General features: G+C 27.5%; 6 protein-coding genes across 13 annotated transcripts; 3 read left to right on the forward strand and 3 right to left on the reverse strand.

Moving 5' to 3' along the window:
* Positions 1–1604: 1604 nt before the first annotated feature.
* LOC123259803 (protein BTG1-like) lies at positions 1605–10332 on the reverse strand. Of its 2 annotated transcripts, none has more exons than XM_044720516.1 (3): positions 10322–10332; positions 3084–3590; positions 1605–2508 (listed from the first exon to the last, which is right to left on the reverse strand). In XM_044720516.1, the coding sequence occupies exons 2-3, from the start codon at positions 3513–3515 to the stop codon at positions 2068–2070; spliced, it is 873 nt and encodes a 290-aa protein (XP_044576451.1). In that variant the 5' UTR covers positions 3516–3590; positions 10322–10332; the 3' UTR covers positions 1605–2067. The 2 variants fall into 2 exon arrangements, with proteins under 2 accessions (XP_044576451.1, XP_044576450.1); XM_044720515.1 differs by lacking the exon at positions 10322–10332 and adding an exon at positions 4502–4572 and having other exon boundaries at positions 3084–3942.
* Positions 4665–7821, forward strand: LOC123259802. 2 transcript variants are annotated; one of them, XM_044720514.1, is made up of 9 exons: positions 4686–4788; positions 4888–4910; positions 4941–5092; positions 5200–5386; positions 6338–6466; positions 6535–6720; positions 6786–7047; positions 7393–7564; positions 7628–7821. In XM_044720514.1, exons 3-9 carry the CDS (start codon positions 4984–4986, stop codon positions 7720–7722), a joined length of 1140 nt encoding a protein of 379 aa, XP_044576449.1. In that variant the 5' UTR covers positions 4686–4788; positions 4888–4910; positions 4941–4983; the 3' UTR covers positions 7723–7821. The 2 variants fall into 2 exon arrangements, with proteins under 2 accessions (XP_044576448.1, XP_044576449.1); XM_044720513.1 differs by having other exon boundaries at positions 4665–4788; positions 4888–5092.
* Positions 7851–11143, reverse strand: LOC123259804 (coiled-coil-helix-coiled-coil-helix domain-containing protein 1). 2 transcript variants are annotated; one of them, XM_044720519.1, is made up of 3 exons: positions 11009–11143; positions 8566–8698; positions 7851–8201 (listed from the first exon to the last, which is right to left on the reverse strand). In XM_044720519.1, the coding sequence occupies exons 2-3, from the start codon at positions 8690–8692 to the stop codon at positions 7951–7953; spliced, it is 378 nt and encodes a 125-aa protein (XP_044576454.1). In that variant the 5' UTR covers positions 8693–8698; positions 11009–11143; the 3' UTR covers positions 7851–7950. The 2 variants fall into 2 exon arrangements, with proteins under 2 accessions (XP_044576454.1, XP_044576453.1); XM_044720518.1 differs by lacking the exon at positions 11009–11143 and adding an exon at positions 9001–9112.
* On the forward strand, positions 9777–14461 carry LOC123259799 (glucose-6-phosphate 1-dehydrogenase). 4 transcript variants are annotated; one of them, XM_044720509.1, is made up of 8 exons: positions 9777–9958; positions 10060–10174; positions 12216–12340; positions 12407–12771; positions 12849–13217; positions 13536–13765; positions 13838–14043; positions 14164–14461. In XM_044720509.1, the coding sequence occupies exons 2-8, from the start codon at positions 10165–10167 to the stop codon at positions 14416–14418; spliced, it is 1560 nt and encodes a 519-aa protein (XP_044576444.1). In that variant the 5' UTR covers positions 9777–9958; positions 10060–10164; the 3' UTR covers positions 14419–14461. The 4 variants fall into 4 exon arrangements, with proteins under 4 accessions (XP_044576444.1, XP_044576445.1, XP_044576446.1 ...); XM_044720510.1 differs by lacking the exons at positions 9777–9958; positions 10060–10174 and adding an exon at positions 11253–11409; XM_044720511.1 differs by lacking the exons at positions 9777–9958; positions 10060–10174 and adding an exon at positions 11471–11489.
* Positions 14462–15292: 831 nt separating this feature from the next.
* On the reverse strand, positions 15293–19582 carry LOC123259797 (striatin-interacting protein 1 homolog). Of its 2 annotated transcripts, none has more exons than XM_044720506.1 (7): positions 19482–19582; positions 18678–18918; positions 18334–18450; positions 16271–17892; positions 16021–16192; positions 15743–15947; positions 15293–15672 (listed from the first exon to the last, which is right to left on the reverse strand). In XM_044720506.1, the coding sequence occupies exons 2-7, from the start codon at positions 18888–18890 to the stop codon at positions 15407–15409; spliced, it is 2595 nt and encodes an 864-aa protein (XP_044576441.1). In that variant the 5' UTR covers positions 18891–18918; positions 19482–19582; the 3' UTR covers positions 15293–15406. The 2 variants fall into 2 exon arrangements, with proteins under 2 accessions (XP_044576441.1, XP_044576440.1); XM_044720505.1 differs by lacking the exon at positions 19482–19582 and adding an exon at positions 19015–19388.
* A 179-nt stretch (positions 19583–19761) lies between these two features.
* On the forward strand, positions 19762–23965 carry LOC123259798 (protein wntless). The gene is made up of 12 exons (XM_044720507.1): positions 19762–19900; positions 19994–20165; positions 20247–20434; positions 20575–20680; positions 21469–21593; positions 21678–21833; positions 21909–22086; positions 22155–22282; positions 22565–22732; positions 22813–23040; positions 23112–23265; positions 23770–23965. The coding sequence occupies exons 2-12, from the start codon at positions 20060–20062 to the stop codon at positions 23868–23870; spliced, it is 1638 nt and encodes a 545-aa protein (XP_044576442.1). The 5' UTR covers positions 19762–19900; positions 19994–20059; the 3' UTR covers positions 23871–23965.
* Positions 23966–24880: the final 915 nt, after the last annotated feature.

Genomic DNA, 24880 nt, shown 5'->3' on the forward strand with positions numbered 1-24880 from the left:
AGTTTTTTGAGGAAAGTTATTATTTTAGTTTTGTTTTCATGAGACAGATATATGTTTGTACTATAATATTAAGGCTTGTTTAAGATATAATTATACATATTGATTAAATATTATTAACTACATGAATAAATTTATTGAACAAATAATTCAAACCCGTCAATAATATTTCTTCTTTAGCTATTAATACTATTAAATTATTTATTTATAAAAAATTGATACGTCTATTAGTGCCAGAAAGTTTAACTTTTAAAAAATATGGCCTCGCTTTTATTATTTGTTTATTAATTATATCACTGAATTGCCTAGAAAAATTTGATTTGTTATTTATTATAACATTTATGACTAACTTCATTTTTATAAATTCAAAATGTTGGAGTATAAATATATTAAAATTCATCATTATATTATCATTATATATACAAATCTCCAAACGTATATTATAAATCTATTTACACATGAATTAAAAATTTTTTATCATCACAATGAAGTAATTAAGACAGCCAATATGCGATAAACAAAAATTCACTCGATTTAATTAAATATAAATTAATTTTTTAAATTAAATATACAAAAACTACATTAATTAATTCTTTTTAACTTTGCTTTGCATTAATTCTTTGAGATAACGAAAATATATTTTTTTTAATTGAATTGAATCAATAATTACTTTGAATAAAAAAAAAAAAACTATTAAATTTAAAAATTTCAACATCAATTTCATAAGACTAATATATTATAAAAAAAAATCAACGATTTAACAATTAATTACATTGAAACAGTCTAGTAGGACAGTCGTGTGCAATAATTACACACACCATTAAATATGTATATATATATATATTCATATTAATATCAGTTAAATATTTTTAATAATAATTTGATTGCAACACTTAAACAACTACAATAATCTTCAATTTGCAAACGTAAAAATAATTTCACTGGCGTTGATTTTTTTTTGTTTCATTAATTTTCTTCTAATCATAATCATAATATATATATATATATATATATATATATATATATATATATATATATATATATATATATATATATATATATATATTTGTTCAATTGCACACGTTAGATAAGTTATATATATATATGTATATGTATATGTATATTGAACTTTTTAAAATCTACTGTGCAGACAATGATTGACTAATCTTTTTCATTATTTAATAATATATAAATATTCAACGAAATAAATTTATCGCAATTGCTTTAACATATAATTTTTAATTAACCGTAATTGCTGTTATGAATTAAATTAACTGAAATGTAATTTGAACAATTGGCTGTTAATTTTAAATTGATATAAACAATTGATAATAATATTAAATCTCACTAGCCAAAAGTCTACGACTTTGTATAATTGTTTAATAATAAATTCATTTAATTAATTGAGTAGTCTGATAATAACAAATTTCTACACTATAACCATAAAGATAATTAACATATTATAAATAATTATATCGTTATATTTTTACTTCCAAAAATTCAATTACTAATTTTTAAATAAATGCTAAAAAAATTAGTAGTTAAAATTATAAAAATAAAAATATTATCGACTGGTAATAAATATTTGGAATTAAATGCTCTAATTTAAATTACTGTAATAAATTTTTTTTTATATTATTTATAATATTAATAATTATATATAATCAATATTAATAATTCCGTTAGCAAGCAACTTTGCATTCGGAGTGTAACAAAAACCATATTACTTTATTCTTTGTTAATATAATTAAATTGTTTGTCTTATGATTCAGTTAATCAATTAATTAATCGATCGATCAATATAACGATGTCAATGAACAAACTATATAACAGTATAAAAATCGTAAGCCGTAATCGTAATTTGAGCCCGGTCGTTTATACAATTGACTCCAAAGTCAGCTTCTCAAGTTTTTTCAGAACAAAAATAACCTCAGGTCATTTAATTGCAAGAAAAAAAAATAAAATGTAACAACATAAACAAATTCGATAATTTTATAAAAATTTTTCAATACCCGCAATTATTTACTGATCGTAGACCCGCGGTGTAAATAAATTCTATATATCACGTTTTTAAACTTTGAGAGTAGCCTTTGGAGACCAGTGATGGAAACGAGTAGGTCCAGCAGAGTAAGAAGGAGGATGCGCGATCCATTTATTACCTCTGTGACCGACGAATGGTGGCGGAGATGGACCACCCAGGAAAGTGTGAGGTGGCATTACGTTGTACCAGGGTTGGCTCATTGGATGAGGACCGTAACCCATGTTGAATGAATGATTGAACCACGAACGGTTACGTGACAGATGTGGTCGTGGACTATTTATCAAATGACGACGCCTACCTGGTCCGTTATTGTTGTTGTTATTATTGTTTGCATTAGTACTTGTCGTTGAAGAAGTAGTAGTGCTAGTATTATTGTTATTGGTACTGTTAATTGACTGCTGATGATTTTGATTAGATGAACTCAGTGGCTTTGGTTTTACTTGATCCGTACCAACATTTGAGATATTTTTCTGTTATCAAAGAAATTATTTATTACCATCATTATTATTATATATATATATAACTTAATTTTATAATTATACTTGTTGGTTAATTCCTAAGTATATTGATATTTTCAATTTTTTTGTTGATTTTTTTTTTACGGTATTTTATCGATTATTACAACAATTTACGTAACACCAATCATTATTATTGTATCTCGTTATTCAATCTCATTAAAAAATATAAATAAACATAATAATAATTAAAAATATCCAGATATTTGTGAATTAATTAATAATTTTAACAACCAATTTATTAAAAATAATTTTTAAAAAAAATTTTTATTCAACTTTTTTTTATTTGAAAATTTATTAATTTTTTTTTCATCTTTTTTTTTTTTTAATTTTATAGCTCAAAATAAATAACTCATGGTTTAAAAAAATGATATAAATTAGAAGTGGAACAATTTACAAATTAAATTATTAGATAACTTTAAGTAACTAAATACTTTCACTAACTTGTGTAACACTTAAAGAAAATAAATAAAAAAAATAAGGTCAGAATCAGTGTAAATTGCTAAAATTCCTAATAACTATAAAAGTACCTGATTAGATCTTTGAAAAAATTTATTTTCCTTCTCAGAGCCGTCGATATCGTGAAGATGATTAGCACTGTTGTTATCAAAGGAAGCCAGAGTACAATATGATCCTTTATTCTCGCCAAAGCGGCAGCATACCTCGTGAGGGTCTACCCATAGAGTAAGTTCAACAGGTAATGACAAATCTTCGTACTTGAAACCAGCAGCACTAGCAGCACTCTCCAACGTCGCATCCCTCCGACTATTGCCATTCACTCGTATACATCTGTATCCCTGTCCTTTGAAGGGTTTATCCGGGAACCAGTGATTTTCGAACCGCTCGGTCAGCAGCTCTATCAACCGGCGTCGAAAGCAGTCCAACTGATCAGGACTAAATTTTTCGTTTTTTTCGATCAACTGTACTAAAAATAGTACAGCAGCTGTTATTTCGTTGCGCATTTTTATCACCACTTTTAGCTCCACCGACTAATGAGTCTCGTTGATAATAACAATTATGATTATAGCAATAATTATCTGTTATTTTCCACAAGGTATTATTATCGGTATCGATGATATCCTTCAAATTATTAGACAGCAGCAATAATAACAATTTATTTATGATAAACAAAATTTCTTTGACCTCAATAGCTGTGGTGGCGATCATAGAGAGTCGTCGTTGTGCACTCCAAATATTATTACCTTTTTTTTTATAACAAGTGCAAATTATTTAATAAACGTAATCGTTATTTATTCGTTGTTACTTGCGTCTACTGATCGATGATAAGCAAATCACAAAATTAATATAGATATATGAGTATATATATATATATATATATACATATGTATGTACAATTAAAAAAAAAATTAAATCCAATCGTGCTTTGACCTGGAATTAAAAAAAAAATAATTATTATTAGTTTTATTATTTTATAAAAATAAACTAACGTAATATATGTGGTAAAATATATATAAAAAAATTTTAAGTTAATATATATTATCAATACTTGTTAATAATAAATGTATGAAACAACAATATGTTATTTTTAATAATGAGGTTATGAAATAACTTTAGATAAAGGTTAGAAATAAATTCATTAGAAAAAGATAAGCTATCGAACACGTTGTAAATAACAAGTTTTAATAATAACGATTGTTAGTTTGTGTTAATAATTGGAAATATCTTTCAATAACAGTAATTTAATATGGATAAAATTACAAACGCAATTTGTAACAATGGATGCAGAGGATTTTGCCAGCTCATTGTCGTATAAGACACACATACGTTGTATCATAATATTGTTATTTTATAAACTCTATTATTAAATTCTCATACGAAGATTTATTATCAACACTTACTGTAATTATTTGTTAATTTTTTTTTTATAAAAATTACGTATTATTATAAATAAACAACAGTTAATAAATAAAAAAATAAATGAACTTACGAGTATGTGATGAGCACGACTACGAATTTATGACGAAATTTTTATTACCGTTCCCTACTACTACCACCACCACTGTCGCTTTAAATTAATGATACAGTTCAGCTCAACACACGTGTTACGTCGTTCCTTTAATAAACTATAGTACAATTTACCTCTACTCTACTTCATCTTTGCTTTCAATTTAAAATAACAGATGGCGCCCAAATGCCCTCAGTACGCTGGCTGTCAACTATCGGAGCTACTTTTTAACGGTCATCCTTCAGCTTGACTTTTTGTTTACATGCACGGTTTGTTGACTAATTTAAATTATCCACCAAAATAGTGAGATTTTTATAAAATTTTTATTTACATAAATAACGTGCTAATATTTTTTATTTTTTTGACAGGTAAACTATAATAATAACCTCATGGTTATTTTAGAGGGAAAATACCACGTGACGTTTAAAAACGTATTTCTAAGAAGATAATTAATTTTTATTAAAATGGACAAATTATTTATTTTATTAATTTGCATGTTTAAATGTTGTTTGACATTCGAGGGAGATTTGGAGCTCAAAAAATTAGGAGAGAAAGAATATTTGTTATTGAAAGGTAATTGTTTATTTTTAAAAAATTGGAGTAAATAATTGGATCATAAATTATTCGACTAAGAATTTTTCATATTTGTCGGATTTTCTAAAAAAATAATTTTTTTTCAGCGAAATCAAATTTACCCGTACATGGACCATGCTGGCATAAAGCATTAAAGGAACTCAAAAATAATTGCAACAAATTAAATGATCAGGAACACTCATTACTAGCATTAAGACTAGCAAATTGTTTTTTAGAAGACTCAGGGCATATAACATACGACTGTCATTTCAGTGAAACGGAAGCTGATCGAAGGTGACACTTTTATCTAAAGAATATTTTACTTTTAATTATTAAGGGGTCCTCTTGTTTGACGCCCTGATTTTTGAGCATTTTTTAGGATTTCTTTGTAAAGACCAATGACCCAAGCGGCACAAAAATTTTTTTGGTAATATTTTGTTGAATTTAAGTTGACAATTATTAATTTTTGAGTTCTTGTTAAATAAAATTTACCAAAAAGTCAAGTTTTTTATATGACGCTTAGGGAAGAGATAGAACTTTGAACTTTTTACCATTCATTTATACATATTTCAAGAGTATACAGTTAAATTTTTAGCTAAAAACATTTAGTAGAATTAAAGTTATAGTGGTCTGAAGACACCCGCCTCGAAAATAATTAACGCTTACTTCCTTTATGATATCAGCTGATTGGCTTATCTGAAACAAAAAAAAAAAACCCGGCTGAGTTTTAATCTGTATACTTAAATACACCGGCTGGACTACGATCAAAAAAAAGTTTTGAAAATTTTTTTTTTTTTTTTTTTTTATCAAAAAATTGACAAAAAATACATAAAATTAGGACTTTTTTGTTCCGAAGTCTGTCAAAAATCCAATTTAAAAAATTTTTTTTTTATCGTTGTCCACTCGGTGTATTTAAGTATACAGATTAAAACCCAGCCGGGTTTTTTTGTTGCAGATAAGCCAATCAGCTGATATCATGGAGGAAGTGAGCGTTAATTTTTTTCGAGGCGGGTGTCTTCAGACCACTATAACTTTAATTCTACTGAATTTTTTTAGCTAAAAATTTAACTGTATACTCTTGAAATATGTATCAATAAATGGTAAAAAGTTCAAAGTTCTATCTCTTCATTGGTCTTTACAAAAAAATCCTAAAAAATGCTCAAAAATCAGGGCGTCAAACCAGAGGACCCCCTTAATAAATTTTTACAAAACATGTACTTAATATTAATGATTTCTCTATTACAGACAATGCATCAATAGTATGTCTGACCGAGCTTTTGGAGTTTACAATGAATTTTACACTCATACCACCCACATCTGTTTTTATTTAAACCATGAACTCTGGCAAATTGAAACTGAAAGAACTTTTCAAAAGTAATAATTTTTTTTATTCCATCAATTTCAGGAATAATTGACTTTATTTATTGATTTTTTATTGATAGTTTGTACGCAGCTTCATCAAAAATGACAGAACAGTTGGTCGAAGCTTCAAAGGTTCAGGGTTCAATGCTCGAGAGTCAAAAGGAAGGGTTGAAAATCCAAAATGAGTTATTAGTCAATGGGAAAGAACTTGGTACTGTTATAAAAACATCTGCGGATTCAGTCAACGAGATGGTGTTGGACTTCAAGTAATTTTCATGTTGCTTCCTCAAAATTGATTCAAATGTTGTTTAATTTTTCGTTTATTTTATAGAGAAAGTTCTAAAAATCAGCAAGCATTGCTGAATGAAATATTTTCCTACATGCGCGCTTTCCAAGACTGGATTGTTGGTGAAGTTTCTTGGTTTCAGTCAATTGTTTATTATTCGATAGCTTGCATCATTTGTGCATTATTCAGCTCTTCTAAGAGAACAGCCGATTCTAGGATAACTCTTTTTGTAGTACTTAGTTTGAATGTCACCTTAGAGAGAATGCTAGTTCAATACAATATTAATGTCACGAGCCCAGAAGATAAGGTATTATTATTATTATTATTTTGTATATGTTCCTAAGATCGGTGATTTCACTAATTAAAAAGTTCAATAATTCAAAGTAAACTTCCCCAATCTAAAGTAAGTAAAAAAATTTTTTTAAACTTAATTTGAATTATATTAGTTTCACCTGAGGATGTTATAAGTGCTCATGACGAAACGTCGTGGTATGAATTAAGAAGTATTGAATATGTCTAAAATTTGAATCGAGGAAGTTGGCTTTAAATTATTGAACTTTTTAAGTATTATTATTATTATTATTATTATTATTAAACTTTTAAAAGAAAAACTAATTAAGAGTTTAATTTAATTGTTGTGTTGATTATTCAGATCCAATTAGCTTATTACACATGGGGATTAAGAAAAATAGTATTACTATTATGTATGAGTATTTTACTTTACTCTTATTACTCATACCGAGATGAGCACATGGAAAATAACAAAGTCTTAAGAAGAATTGAAAAAAAATTGCATGCGCTACAAGAAGCTCCTCAACCTTTCAGTAAGTATTTAAAGTTATTAATTCTAAAAATGTAATTATTTATATATTAATTATTAAAATTAGGGTATAGAACGCGGCTGGCCGTAAAAAGACTGAACGAGTCCAAAGGTATTGAACATAAGCCTTCAATTAAGGGCTTTGATGATGAGAAATCATGACCCTCTGTGATGGAGTCAGGAAATGAATTGTAAATTTATGCAATAATATAAGACTAATTGTAAATTTATAGAATTACATAAGACTAATTTTTAATTAAATTCGATTTAAGTTGACATATTTTTTCACCCGATTTTACAATAACTTATTATCAATGACTTGTACAATAATCTACAGTAGCAGTAATAAAAACAAATGAAAATAAACGCATTTGCAAAAAACATTTAATTCTATTTTCTGGAGTCTCGATTTTCTTGAGGGTATCTCGATAGTAATTTGTTAACTTGCTTGTACTTAAGATTTTTTGCCCCAGGAACTAGTGTACCTTTGTGTGCTTCATTTTTGGCAAACTGTGTGTTTTTCGTATGAACTTTGAAACAATTATCGAAGGCTTCGATTTCTTTAAGACACTTGTTGTTTTCAAAATCATTCAGTTTTAAACAAGCTAATACAACAGAAGTCTCCTGCAAGCATCCTTTTTCTGTAAATTTAAATATTAAATATCATTATTTATTTATTTTTTTTATTTATTTATTTCTTTATTTATTAAATTTTGATCCTAGAGCAAGTGCTCCCTAAGGACCATCATAATCAAGTACACAATGAGTACATATAAAATTAATATAATCTTAATTATAATATAAATATAGTACTAATTGATAGAATATAGTAGATTAATTATAGATAACATAATATGATAAGAAATAAGTAATAAATAAATACTACACCGATCATAATTCATCTAGGAGAAATTTTTCATCCAAAATGACATTCAGATACGAGAATTATTTCGCAAATAAACAATTAGTAAATAACTTTATTTTATTTTAATATCAACTGCTTACCTTTATGAATACTTCCTTTGCCGGTAATACGATTTCTCAGTACAAATGGCATTTGAGGTACAAATTTGACTTTGTTTTCATTTTGTGGCGATCTTGCCCATTTCATCAAATGCTCTGTCCACTTCATTGTTGTCTAAAACAATTTTTTTTTATTTTATTTTAAAAAAGTTAACAACTAAAAAATCTAATTTTTGATAAATTGATGTTAATGAAATTAATTATTCTAAAAACAATTATACATATTAATTATTTCACAATAAATCTAAGAGGTTAGTTTTACAAATTTGCTATTCTTAAAAAAAAAAAAAAAAAAAAAAAAAATATAACTTGTAATTTATTGATTGTCATTTTAAAACATAAAAAATTGATTTTTTTAATTATTAATTTATGACAGCAATTAAAATAAGAATATAAAAATAAATATTTAATATTAACCTTTTATTACACTTGCTTCTGTATTTAAAATAGAAAACTTTATTTTTAACCAGATGGAGCTGCGCATGGCTGCTTTCGAAATTGTTCTATGAGCCTGTTCGAAAATATTGAACTTTTAAAAACTTTTTTTAGAATTTCTTTATCAAAACTTCAAAGGTAATTTTTGATCGCTAATTCTTAAATATAACTTGAAGTTGATACAAATAATTTCAAAGTTTTTTAAATTAATTAGAACATAATTTTTTTTATTCCAATTTATCATTTATTTAAACTAAAATATTTATGTCAATTAATTATTTACATCTGATTAAAGACATTAGACTGACAAAATTTTGAAAAATCCCTACTGCAAAAGAAGATGATGTTGAAAATTCATATTAAAATAATTTTAAAAATATATTCTAGGTAAGTGTTGATAAAATAAATAAAAATCAAATAAAATAATTACTTATCAAGCGAAATACTATGATTCAGTATATTTGATAATATATCAATAAAATTGTCATCAGAATTGATAATTATCAAATAGTTCATAATTAAAAATATATATAACATTAAAAAAAATGTCAATATGATGATAACTGTCTTTAATTATTGTTATCGCAAGAAGATACAAATCATTTCTTCCATAAATTACCATCGACATTTTTATTTTGAAATAAAAAATACAGCCTGTATATTTTCAGTTTAGTCAATATATTTATTTACATATTGGTATACGTATACACATATGTACGCGGTTGTGTACGTATGGCATATTTATTCTCATTAAATTAAAGATTTATTATTCGAATTATTAATTTTGAATATATTTTTATACTCCATTAAATTTATTTAAATTAACACAAAGGTTTATTGATGATTTACTGAGTCTTTACGTGTTTACCTATATTTTATGAAACAATAAACTCGTTATTTATAACCTCTACATAAGTATTTTTATATTTTAACAAATAAAGTAAGTTTGATTTACATATTATTTATTTCTAATCTTTAATCTTTGATCATAATCGTAAATAATACAAAAAAAAATTTTCTAATCATTTATCATAATTTCAGATAAAGCACCAGCAACTGCGTTATCATTAACAGCGAAAAATACACTAAGGGCATTAGATAAAAAATAATATTTATTATTCTTCTGAAGTAAATAAATTATCAACAATGGAACGACGTGAGTTTATTTATTTTTTTTTTTTTCAAGTATAAAATATGAAATTGATTACTTTATTTTTTATATTTTGAAAAGATGACTCCACTCATTTCTCTTTTTTTTTCGAATTTTATTGACACGTGTACATCAATATTGTAATCTTATAACAAAAATATTTAATTTCCATAAAATAGATTATGCTTTTATTATTAAAAATTTAATTTTTAATTTGTTTATTATTCAAAATAATTTTTAACGCTCATTAATTTTAAATTTCAAATATTATTAACTGAAAAGAAATATTTAAAAAGGAACAAATAATTTGTTATAATAAATAAAAATTAACAATTCAGTTAAAGTAATTATCATAGTTATGTCATTACAAATCACGCCACTACTAACACACTGTTATCTATCGAACGATTTACGCACGTGTTGACATAAGCCTGTGATGTCAATTAATAGTAAAACGAGCTCTGACTATATTATACTTTTACTCATTTACACTGATCGTGAACTTCCGCTTTGGGTCAATGAATAACATTCATTCTAATTTTATTATTTTATAGAAATTTATTGCCCAAAATTATTAATCTTTAAAAATATTTAATCTAAAACACAAAAAAAAGTATTTATTTTCTTTGATTATTTTTGCAACTAAACATTTATCGTTATTAATTTATATTATCTTAAATTAAATAATATTATATTAAAAAAAAAAAAAAAAATATTATGATACTTATCAAAAAAACAGTTGGCAAAACTTAAGAATATCGAATGAAGAAGAATGGAAAATACATAGAACAATTAAGGATCTGAGATAATTGCTATGACTCCCACCTTCAATTTTCCTACCTTTTCATCCAGCGAAAAATTGCTCGATCATACAAAAAACTTTTTACGATTGGTTGCAACGTTTGTTACCCGACATTGACATTCATCATGTATCATATATAAATAAGATCTTCCTTCGATAAAACTCTTACTCAGTATTAACTTTGTCGCAGGACAATTTTTATTTGTCCTAAGATTAAATATTTTTTACTTTAATTGTATAATATTTGAATAATTATTACTATTATTATTATTATTATTATTATTATGATAGTTATTAAAGTATCATTAATCAGAAATGACGTAAAAAAATTCGATTAGTTATTTTTTTTTTTTTTCATCCAGAAGAATCATGAAAAATAGTCAGTAATCTTTTTGCGCGTCATCTAAGTGATTGTAATTTTTTAAATTAAGAACTCAAGGTAAAAATAATTTATATAAAAAAAATTTAATTTCACTGTTAACATATAACAACGATTTATTGCGCATTTAAAAATTATAGGTAACTATAAATGTAAATTTAATTTTAAATGTATTAATTGATATAGAGTACAGGAATAATTTAAATTTCCAAGAGATTATTTCTTAAATGATTGTTACATTGAAAGTTATAATTTCTTTTGTTATATTGTAATAATTGCAAAAGACTTTTGTTCTGACCTCGAAAATTTTTTAATTGTTTATAAAAGAACAATCATAGAGATAGTTTTGTTCATGGCCGAATGTTTATCCTTATCTTAATTATTTAGTTGCTTTTGGTAAAGGAAGTAAAATCATTTCATTTTTCATGGCCACTGATGTAATATTTACACTTAATACTTGTGTTCGTACTTGTCTTTTATTTATATTATATTTTATAGTAGTTGTGATTATATTAGTAGTGGTATTAGTGAAGTATAGATACAATCCTCACTCCTCGGTCTTGGATCAGTGGTATTTTGACTTTAATTTGCCGTCAACATGCTTCGTTCCTGTACTTTGAGTTGATTGTTTTGCGTCAGTCGTAAAGATACAATCGTTCGGTCTACACGTAAATTCAATAAACTCATCAATTTTTTTCCGTATAAAAATAAAGTTTTTAGCAATCATGAGTAATCATTTCATTAGTGAGTTTAATCATTTAAATTTTATATAAAACAGAATAGCAAAAAAATTAATATAATAATTTTTAATAAAATGTCTTCCTTAAAAATAAAAAATTAAAAATATAAATAATCATTTTTTTCAGGAGCTTCTACGGAAGAAAGTCTTAAGATCATCTGGCATGATCTTAAATGTGAGGAGATGGACCGATTAGAAGGAACGCATTTTTACGGACAGCGAGCACATATATTTATAACACTTGGTGCATCAGTAAGTTTATTTTTCATTAATAAAGAAGCTATAGTACTCGGTTTAATCTAAAAAAAAATTTTTTAGGGTGATTTGGCGAAGAAAAAAATCTATCCAACTCTCTGGTGGTTATTCCGCGATAATTTATTACCAAAAACCACAACATTCTTTGGTTACGCGCGTAGTAAATTAACTCTGCAGGATTTGCGTGACAAGTGTCACCAGTACATGAAAGTAAAGCCCGGAGAGGAAGAAAAGTACGAAGCATTTTGGAAACTAAACTATTATGTCCAAGGACCGTATGACTCTGATAAAAGTTTTGAGCATTTAAACAGCGAGTTGATGAAGTTTGAAAATGGTTCTGAAGCAAATAGATTATTCTACTTAGCTCTTCCACCTTCAGTTTTCGAAGAAGTTACCGTGCATATTAAAAATAAGTGTATGGGTAAAAAGTAAGTATACATTTTCATGTTATAATTATAGTTAGCCAAATATTGTATACATTTATTAAAAAACTAATTATTTTCAGAGGTTGGACTCGAATAATTATCGAGAAACCGTTTGGTCGCGACGCGCCATCATCTCAGCGTTTGTCAGATCATCTGGCTTCTCTGTTCAACGAAGAACAAATCTACCGAATAGACCATTATCTAGGAAAAGAAATGGTCCAAAATTTAATGACTCTCAGGTTTGGTAACAGAATATTCAGCCCTACTTGGAATCGCGATAATATCGCGTCGGTACAAATTACTTTTAAGGAGCCTTTTGGTACGCAAGGACGAGGTGGATATTTTGACGAATTTGGGATAATACGAGACGTGATGCAGAATCATTTGCTGCAAATTTTGTCTCTATTTGCTATGGAAAAACCAGCTTCTTGTTGTCCCAATGATATAAGGTACTAAAAAAATATATTTGAAATTTAAATTTAATCACTACTACTCAGAAAAAAAAAAAATGTTCTTGAATCAAGTATATAATTTTGAAGAACTTAATATTCTTGATTTGAGTACAAAAATTCTTGGTTTAAGAAATTTTTTTTTTTATTTAAGAAAATTTTATTTGATTCAAGAATTTTTCGTCTTGATTCAAGACAATTACTCTCTTCAAAATTATATTCTTGGTTCAAGAATTTTTCTCTTGAATCAAGTTAATTTTTTTTCAGTGTAGTAGTACAGTGTATCAATTTACAAATGGTTTTATTTTTTTTTTATAGAAATGAAAAAGTTAAAGTTTTGAAATGTATTAAGCCATTGGAGCTTGACGATGTAGTTCTAGGACAATATGTTGGTGATCCTGATGCAGAAGATCCTGAAGCCAAACTAGGATATCTTGACGATCCAACAGTTCCATCCAATTCGACGACTCCAACTTACGCAGCTGCGGTTTTAAAAATAAATAACGAGCGATGGGACGGCGTTCCATTTATTCTTAAGTGTGGAAAAGGTAATTTTTTTTTGTGAAAATTTTTGGATTCTAAAATTTGAATATTTTTTTTTTAATTATTTTACTCTCCAGCATTGAATGAACGTAAAGCAGACATACGGGTGCAATATCGAGATGTACCTGGAGATATATTTGACGGAAAAGCTAAAAGAAATGAATTAGTCATCAGAGTTCAACCGGGTGAAGCTCTGTACATTAAGATGATGACTAAAACCCCAGGAATAACATTTAACATGGAAGAAACCGAGCTAGATCTCACTTATGACAAAAGATACAAGGTAAATAACAATTACATAATAATATATTTATAGTATATACTTTTTATTTCATTTCTTGCTATTACTCGTAACTTGTATACTTAATAATTAAATTAATTAATTATTTATTTATTCATTTAGAATATAAAGCTTCCTGATGCTTATGAACGATTAATATTAGACGTATTTTGTGGATCTCAAATGCATTTCGTACGAAACGACGAACTATCGGAAGCATGGAGAATATTCACTCCTCTGCTTCATCAAATTGAAAACGAAAGAATCCCTCCGATTCCTTACAAGTACAAATCTCGTGGACCAAAAGAAGCCGATGCAATGGCTAAGAAAAATAATTTCGTGTACTACGGATCTTATAAATGGCCAGAACATCGTTAATTATATATATATATATATATATATAATTTTTTATAATTGATTACAGGTCTAAAATGATTAAACCAGTGCCTTTTAGTTTATAATGTACTTAACTTACGAGTACACATAAACTACAAGTACCTTATATATTATAAATTTAATATAAATTTTTGATACTAAAATTATTTTAAAATTTAAATCATAATATTGTACGTTTAAATAAAATTTTCTATGAGAAATATTTTTTGTTAATTATTTAATTATAAATAATCATTGATAATTTATTAACTGAGGATAAATAAATTTTACATTTTTTTTTTATAAATAACTTGTACACATGAAAGCGATTGTACTTCTGAGAACTTTAATAATAATTACTGTTAAATGAAACTTGATAATCTGCATGAATAATTAAAATTTTTTGACAACAAATATAGTGTTGATAATGGAAGAAAAAAAAATGATTGATTAAAAAAAATTAACAGCATAATTAATTTCTACATATAAATCAATTTACGAAGACATTTCAATGGTTCTATATACGTTAACTGTAATTACGATGATAATTATTGATGATGATGATAATGAGTAAAAATTAAAATTTTAATCTACAACATAACATGTAACTTTCAGTTATTCTCATTTAATTCCAAACACACAATTTAAATTGTAAATGAGTTTGAGTGAATTAATGATCATGTTTTTTATAAACAGTTACTATAAATTTGATCGATTAAAAATAAAAAATAAAAATAATACATAACAATAGCACTCACTCAGACGATTGAAAATTCAGTGAAAAAGATTCATCAATTTCAGTTTCACATTTAAAATCTTTCAATCACGAGTCACGTCAATGATTTAAATTACTAATAATGTTCCAAAATTGTTAGTCGTAATTTATAGTTATAATGATATTGATTATCTAACACCTAAATCTATTGTACAAAAATTAAAATAAAGTGCTCGAGTATCAAGTTAGTGAGTATTGTTTGAGCTAACATGGGATTTAAATTTCACTGCGAGTTAATTCCAATAATTTATCCCAGTCTATACTAGTTTGAAAGACTTCTTGTTGCAGCCACAACTCATAATGCTGTTTAAATTCATCCGTCAGTTCGACGTTTGCTCCTAATACGGAAGTAACATACGTGTCAAGAGGTTCCATTTGTTCATCTTTATTTACATGAATGTATCGTCGGTTATTAAATTGATCAACACACGCCCTAAGGGCGCATTCTTCCGCTTGAAAGTCCCAAGGTCTTGCTTCAAGATCTATAAAATTTTACTTATTACACATTTGTATAAAATATAAAAAATCATTTAACAATAAATCAATGCTAACCATTTCCATACGCCCAATCGTCATTAAGGCGGTGTCTTACTTTAGAATAAATAACGCTTATTGTTTTCATATTTGTCTTACGCCACTGTCGTCCGAGATATTTAGTTTGCATTTTTAAAAGTTTCAAAACATACAATTGCATCATGGCGTGTCTTACTTTTAATGTTCTCTTTAAAATTGGTGCTGATTTAAATACAACTAACATCTAAACAAAAAATAAAATCAATTTCAAATTATCATAAAATATTAAAAAAAAAAAAAATAAATAAATAAATTACCATTATTCTACTGTGTTTCCACTTAGTCAATTTGTTTAATATACGCAATAGATTAATACACGAAAAAACATTCCTCCATGAATACGATTGACTATCACCGATTTCCAAGCTTTCAGTAGTCAACTCTGGTTGATCACCAATCACACAAATCGGAAAATCAAGAATAGGAATTCTGCAAAAATAAATATATAAAAATAATTAATATTCCAACAAATTATTAAATAAAATTAAATAATATAAAAATACTTACACATTTTTAGCCTCAATGTAAGCCAAAATATTTTGATTAAGAAATTTAAGAACTAAAGGTATGCAATTAGCAAATACCAAGTGTTGTGACATGAACTCAAATTGATAAATATGATTTATTTTAAAGTGCTTTAACAATAGAAGTAAAATAGCTGATACAGCTTTAACGATTATTTCCTTATGACGATTAACATCAATACCTAGTTTCATCGACTGCAAAACAGTCATTGGCATTTCTTCAGGCAGTACATCTGCCATAATATTTATACTGTCAGTCTTGGCCTTGCTCGTAGGAGCAGCAGCAAGTAAAATCTTCAGCAATGCAATCATGTACTGAGGAAGATTAGAAAGAATAGCTTGATACAAAATTTCCGTAGGCGTTTGTCTCAATGGGGGCTCAGGAGTCGTCAGCGGATTCCTCGCTATTTCTTCCTCCTTAGCAATCTGAATCTCTGCTAACGACGTATACATGTGACGCTTCAGAGTTTGGACACCTTCATGAATAGGTTGAGGCAAGCCGATTAAACTGTCATTGTCGCCTTCCAATTTATATCCCACAAATTTAAGTCTCGAAGTGTCTAAAAACGCTGAGACATCTTTCTGACGGACTTTCGGAGTCCAGGGTAGTCCTTTATTTCTAGCTGGCTGCGGAGTGCTTGGTCTAGGTAACTGCTGGTTGTTTAAATCATCGCAATGATTGTTTGACTGATAAGAATCCATTGGTGGTTGGTCCATGTACCCCATCATTTCTCCGTCGCCTTCATTGTCTCCAGATCCACCGCCTTCGACGGAATCTTCGGCTCCGAAGACTACCACTTCTTCATACGAGCTCTGCTTCATCAATCTTTTGCGTAATTTTCGTCTGCTGGCACCAAAAGTCTGCTCTCCGATGAGGTCAGTGGCGCTGGCGGGTGGAGAACTAGCTCGCATTGTCTTCGCGATTTCGATAGTGTCTTCTTGATTTGTATCGAGTCCAGCTTCCTCGCGGTACTCGCGCTTGAGTCTTCTTAACTCGTCGATCCCTCCCAGCGAGACCAGAATCAGCTTCCAGAGCAACAGCAGGACCTTCTTCATAGGAAAGTGAGGCGCAGAGCCGCTACAAAAACACGTTACCATACCCAATAATTTAACTATCAAAAAATCATCGCCGTAAGGATGAACAAGCTCTTGTTTAAAATTAAGAATATTATTTTTATAAATACTGGTATTAATATTCTTGGACTCTTCTCTCATAACTTCGGTAATAATGTATAAAACGGACAGTATGACCCGTAAATCGACAGAGTCTGCGAGACTTACAGCCAACTTTCTCATCGCAGAACTAGCAGCTGTATTATTTTCTATTTCAATATTCAATAGTTCAACAAATGCTGAAAATACTCCGGCTTCATACAAGAGCATTACATTTGTACGTGTCCACTCCTGCTGCTCTCTGTCTGATTGTACTTCACCCCAGCAACCTTGGGCTAAATAAAGTATGCATCTAGCAGCTTTCATACGCATATGCTTATTTGATACCTCCAATTGATCCAGTAGTTTTAATATAACTGATTTTTGTTGAGCTTGTGACAGATTTTGCCACCATGGTCTCAATTTGTAACTTTCCATTTGGTCATCAAATGCCTGATTAAATAATTAATTGATTAAAAATCTTTTCCTCAAATATTTTATTACAAATATTAAATATACACTAATAAAAATGAATAGTATTGTTAAAAAAAATTTATTGGCCTCATAATTAATTGAAATTTTGTCTTGTCATTTATTTAAAAATATTTATTTAAAATGTTTACGCCAATAAAATAATTTCTTACAGACAAAAAACAAATTTCTTGCGCCAAGAAAATTTTAAGGAAAACAAAAGTTATTTTGGAGCAAGAAAAAATTTTCTTGGTTAAAGAAATTTCGACTTCATTCAAGAAATTTTCAATCTTCCTTAATATTTTCTTGAGCCAAGAAAATTTACACTCCAGTCAAGAATTTTTTTTTCATTGTAATAATACTAGATACTTCTATTACTGTGTATACTATTATAAACAAAAAAAAAAAAAAAAGGAAACTTACTTTAAGATTAAGCTGGAGTTCATACTGCTCAGTATAACTGTACAACTCAGCAATTTCGTTGACATGAGTGTCAGCATCATCGTAAATAAAGTCCAGATCAGCGCATTCGGCTTCATCCTAAAAATCAACCACCATAATATTAATTAACCATCCAATTAATCACTCAATCAATAATTAAAGTAATAAATAAACTATAAAACTATCTAAAAACAACAAAGAGTAGTCATAAAGGTCAGATGTCCAGCTGTCAAATGCGATATCACAAGCGGAAATCGAATACGACAAGGTGAAGTGTAAGAAAATATTAAAAATGAGCAAAATAAAATAATTGAATAACAACTTACATCAGAATCTTGTTTTTGTTGTCGGTAGAAAGCATCAATGCTTTTATTTGCCGCACGTTTTCCATTTCCATTGGCATCCATTGTCACCAGCTCGCCATTCGCGTTCATCAGAGGTCGCTGCTCGTAATTATTATCACTATCCTCGAACCTACTTCTATTATTTTGGTTTTTCATCAATCGAAATACATAATTTTCATCAGCCATAAATGACATTCACGCCCACATTTATTTTTTAAGCATCCTGAAATTAATAACATATAATTAGCACTTGTATTTAACTTAACTAAAAACTAAGTAATTATCATAGACATATTTAGAACATAAATTATCAACATACCCCACCCTCAAAGCTTCCATCTTCAATAATTAAGTTAAATTATCAATAATAAACACAATTTGATAAATTATTTTTTTATACTACTCTTATTTATATTTATATAAAAATGTATATTACAACCGAGATAAAATAGAGTAAAATATTAAAAAAAAAAAAAAAACAGAAGGCACAGTCACATATTAATTACAACTTGTAGTTATGTAGTTATTTTTATACATAATTACAACCAGGTCCAACAATAAAATTTAAAAAATGACTTTGTCTTATTTTTTACAGTAATTATTTAAGTTAAAAAAGTACTCAAGTTTTCAAGAGTATATAGTATCATGATCTGAAGTCTTGAGTTTACAGGCTTGCTCAGTACTCAGTAAAAAAAAAAAAAACTCCCACCACTTACTGGCCTATTATATTACTTGATTTTACAGTATATACATTTATATTTGTGTAAGTGTCATGTGTATACGTACATATGTTACTCATACGACGAAACACATAAAGAAGGAATACTATTGGCGATCGCAAGAGTCCTTGGAAGCTTTAGAGCAAACCTGAGCGTCCAATAGCGAACGAGAATTCGGTTATTATAAAATAACAAGTGTAATCCTTGTGCTCAAGTTGATTGTTGGTTAATTCGAGAGTCCTCGTTGATCCTTAGTCTTCAGTTGTCCTTACTCCCGTACACCAGGTCCAGTATTCAACATCCAATTCGCACAGAGTATAGCAGAGCTGAGTCAGAAGCTATTGCAGTTGCGACGAGGAGGGAAACTGGAGATCGAGATAAGTTTGAGACAAGTGTGGCGACAAAACTAACAAAGGCGGCATCACTAAATCTCGGCGTAATCTTCACAAAGTGTTTTTAATATTTTTACAACTATTAATTATTTATGTAAGTTAAGTTTTATTTAATTATTCATTTGGACTGATAATTTTCTTATTTGTTATTTAATTTAAAGTTGTAATTATTAATTTTTTTTTACAGATACCGTCAGACATTTTCCGGCTTTTGCGGTGTTTGTAACGTGGTTTGTTTGTTTTAATTGTAAAAATGCAGGGAACTATTATTGAAAATTTGAGCGGTAAAAAATTGTCAGTGCTTGTTGTTTTATTGATTATTGCCCAGGTTATTTGTTTTTTGATTGGTGGTTTGATTGGTAAGTTTATTTATTTATATTAATTATTTATTTTGAATAAAAACAGTGCAAGTGAGTGATTAATTTAAATTTAATTTACAGCTCCTAAGCCTGCAACTAGTCAAAATATTCTCAGTACAGCGTGTAAGGATGACAGGATAAATGGAAGTGAACCGGGATTAGGTAAATGGTATTATCCGAGAGGTAGAGGTGCTTGTCGGACTGTTGAGATGAATTACTATAATTTAGAAAGTCAATATAAAGCTTTTCAAGTTGTTTGGACTTTTCAAGTAAGTTTTTTTTTTCATCAAGTAATTTTACAAAACTTGAGAAAATTTTTAGACTAACTAGTAATATAATACACAATAGTCAGGCTGTCATAGTAACTTTTTTTTTATTGTCATATAAATCACTTTATTTATTTTATTAGATGCCTTTACCCAGAGATGATATCGCATTTGATTACTCAAGATGGCAACAAAATTTAATTGGAGTATTACAGATTGAAGTTGTTTATCACAGTCAACTCCAACTTGGTAATTTAATTAATATTTTGATACATAATTAAATGATGATACTGAAATTAGCAGACATCTGACAGTTCTTAAAATTTTTATAACTAATCAATCATTATAAAAAAAAATATTTTTTAAATTTTCTACCGATGAAATTTTAGATAAATAGATAGATAATAAATTTTATTTGATACATAAAGATAACAGTTTATAAGTATACATTTGATACAGTGTTCGCAATACAATTTTAAAGATTGGCACTAATTAATAACTAACATGTTAAACTGTAAGATTAATGATAATTACATTGATTGCAAGAAGTTAAAACAAGTTTGTTTAAAATTTTCAAAGTTGTCAATTACTGTAATATCAGCCGGTAATGAATTCCAAATTTTTATGCCATGCATTAGGAAAGAATTTTCATAGATAGCAGAATTACTTCTTGGTAAACGCAGATAGTCATTCCTGACATTGTCTCTCCTTAATGCAATCGGCAAAAATTCTAATTTTGATCTAAATAATTGCTTATAATTTAGTTTGATTTCTTTGTAAAATAAACAAGCTATGAAATAATCTCTTCTCGCATTAAGTTTTAACCAGCCTAATTCTTTATAATATGGAGTAGTGTGCTCAAATCTCGAAATTTTAAAAATATATCTAATACAAGAATTTATTTTACGCTGCAATCTTTGCTGTAATTTGCCTGAGATATTATAATTTAATTGTTATGAAAATCTAAAAAATTTTTAGATGTCTGTTTAATTAAATATCATAATTAAATGCAATAAAATAATGAAAATATTTTACAGCTCCTATAACTCCAATTGTATTAGATGCAAGACTGGCGTATCGTAATATAGGTGATCCCGATAATGCTTGGAAGCCCTACGCAGCATCAAAAATTGAAAGAAATTTAGAATGTGTTCTGAATGATGTAAATTTTTATCTTACTATTTTTTAATAATTTACTGGCTTAAATTGCCCCAGCTAAGTGAATAAAAAATATTTATTGTTACAGCAATCGGAGAGCTATAGTTACAATTGCAGTATGATTCCTCTGTTCGAGCTCGGTTCATTGTATCATGATTTTTATTTACTCAATATAAGACTGCCTATTGATACTGATAGAAATATTAACGTAGGCATTGGTCACATTTCTGATATATGGTTAACTGTAAGTTATAAGCTACAAATTTAAAAGGTATTTTTTATAAAAATGAATGAAAAATATTTTTATATTAATTTGCAGGTGATCAATCAAAACGGAGGATTCACTAAGATCTGGGTTAGCTTGAAGACTATATTCTTCCCTATTGTTCTGTGCTTCCTTGCTTGGTACTGGAGGAGAATACATTTACTGTCACGATCTCCAGCTTTGTTGGAATACATGTTACTAGCAGTGGGATTGGCTTTGTCATTTTTAAATAGTAAATATTTTTTATTTACAAACTTTATTTAATTAGATATCATGATTAATAATTTATAATTAATGTAGTGCCTTTGGAATACTTGACACTGTCTTATGATATGCCTTTCATGTTGCTTCTGAGTGATATCAGGCAGGGTGTTTTCTACGCAGTACTTTTATCATTCTGGCTTGTTTTTGCTGGTGAACATTTAATGGTAAGTCCCAAAAATTATAAAATAGTATATTACACACCTAGGGAAGTAAAGTAGAAATGTCTCCAGATCACATGTAATTGTCGGCCGAGGCGAAGCCGAGGTTGACAAACATGTGATCTGAGGCTTTCATTTACTTCCGTGGAGTGTATACTATTTTGCTCGACGAAGGCGGAAAGCGGCAACTTTGTTTAGCGCAGCGGGACGAAAGTTGCCACTTTCGCCCGGAGGGCAAAAAATAAATTATAAATTATTCAATAAAATAATTTATTTTATTATTTAAAGATACAAGATGGTGATCAAAGGACCAGTTTAAAATGTTACTGGCGACACTTGAGTGCTGTATTCGTAGGCTGTCTTTCATTATTTATTTTTGATATGTGTGAACGTGGTGTCCAGTTAAGAAATCCCTTCTTTTCTATTTGGGTCTCAAGTATAGGAACCAAATTGGCTGTATCCTTTTTATTAATTAATTAAAGTTATATAAAACTATTTATAAATTTAAAAAATATTTTCCTATTAGATTAATATAGTTATCATTCATTATTCTCGCTGGAATATCTGCTGGAATGTATTTATTATTCTTGACATATATGATCTGGAAAGTGTTTATAAATATAAGTATCAAGAGAGCAGCATTGCCGAGCATGAGTTCTGCCAGACGGCTACACTACGAAGGAGTTATTTATCGTTTTAAATTTCTGATGATTGCTACTCTGCTGTGTGCGTCATTGACAGTCATTGGTTTTATACTGGGACAGGTAATATAAATGTTATATTTATTATTTACAAGATATTCTAGTTGATTAAACTAATAAAAAACATTTAATAGGTTGCAGAAGGTCAATTCAAGTGGGATGAAGATATCGAATTGGAAACAACATCTGCATTTTTCACAGGCGTTTATGGAATGTGGAATATTTACATTCTTGCACTGTTGTGTCTCTACGCACCCTCGCATAAAAAATGGCCAGCTGAACCTTCTGGTGAATAAATTAAAAAATATTATTTGGAAAATAATTTTATTATATTATATTTATTGATTAATATTTAAGTTGTCGTCTATATTTAAAATATTTAAATAACTTAATCTTGAGAATTTGGACAATAAATAAAAATATTAAATTATAAGAATTGCAACTAATTCCGCTAATTTATTTCAGTTTCATCAGGCAAATCTTTTGGTTAGTATCCTCGTCCAGTTTTTACAAAGTCAATAGATGTAATAGAGTAAAACAGTATCTTCATAATCTCAAATAAAACATTTTTTTAAATTACAATAGTAACAACTTGTTTAGATTTCTCTCAAGTACCATTCAAATTAGTAAATTTAATAAGATAAAATACAATTCAAGAACGTCTATCTGTCAAGTGTGTTTACAACTGACTAAAAAATTTGCCTGATGAAGCTGAAATAAATTAGTGAAACGTTGCAATTCTTATAATTTAATATTATATTTATTATTATTTTCTTTCTTTTTTTTTTTCAGATCAAAGTTTAAGTGAGGAAATAGAATTTGCAAGATTACCTACTGAACCAAATGAAATGTTGTCATTGACAGCATTTGCACGTAAAACTGCGACAGAATAAATACATATAAGTATAAAAATGAATTAAATTGCCATGACGAAGTATTTTAGAGAAAACTCAATCAACATATATATATACATATATTTGATGAAATACTAAAAAATGAACGAACAAAGTATTTGTAGAATGATAGTTTACTAGATAACTGATTATGATAATTTATAATGCACAAATATGTGACTGATATTTCATTTCTCAACATCGATTCTCTTTAATCTATCGATTTACGGTGATATTATTTATTACTTTAGAGTACTTATCAATTAACTTAAATAAAATAGTATCATAACGCACAAAATACTATTTAAGTACATTTATAATTATATTCTTTATTAACTACATCTATTTAAATGATTTTTTTTTAATCATGCAGTGAACAAAAAATAAGTAATTCCGTTCATTTATTCGGTAATTCTCAGGAAATAATTGACATTTGAAATTTTTCTAAAAAAGGAAATCAATAAAATTATATAAAGTAGTTATTTTAACGCACTACATATCAATATCGGGCATTTACATTTGAATCAGTCATATTTATAATCGCAAATATGAAGTATTAATTAATTAAAATTATTATAATTGCCATAGTATTAATCAATTTATTTAACTGATAAACAATGAAATATTATAAAGTGTAATGTAATGTAAAGTCTTTTCTAAATTATATAAATTAATAATGTAGTAATTATATATAATATATACATATACATATAGTAATTTTTCAATCAAAAAGGTCTTCCTCCAAAATTTAATTAATTAACTGATCTATTATTTATTAATAAATAAATCCTTGCTATAAAGATCTATAGATCTATCCACAAATGGCATATACCTTCAAGGTGCAATAATCCAGGATTTATAATATTAATAATTACAATAAATCATTTATTATTTTACATGTACTTAATTTTAAATACTATTATTGTACGATTTATTCTAGCTCTTTGTATATTAATAATATATTTCTTAACTTTTGTACTGAGTTTTTTAAAATAAATACTTATGTAAAC

This window comes from Cotesia glomerata, linkage group LG2, assembly GCF_020080835.1.
Source record: "Cotesia glomerata isolate CgM1 linkage group LG2, MPM_Cglom_v2.3, whole genome shotgun sequence".
In the NCBI taxonomy this organism is placed as follows: domain Eukaryota; kingdom Metazoa; phylum Arthropoda; class Insecta; order Hymenoptera; family Braconidae; genus Cotesia; species Cotesia glomerata.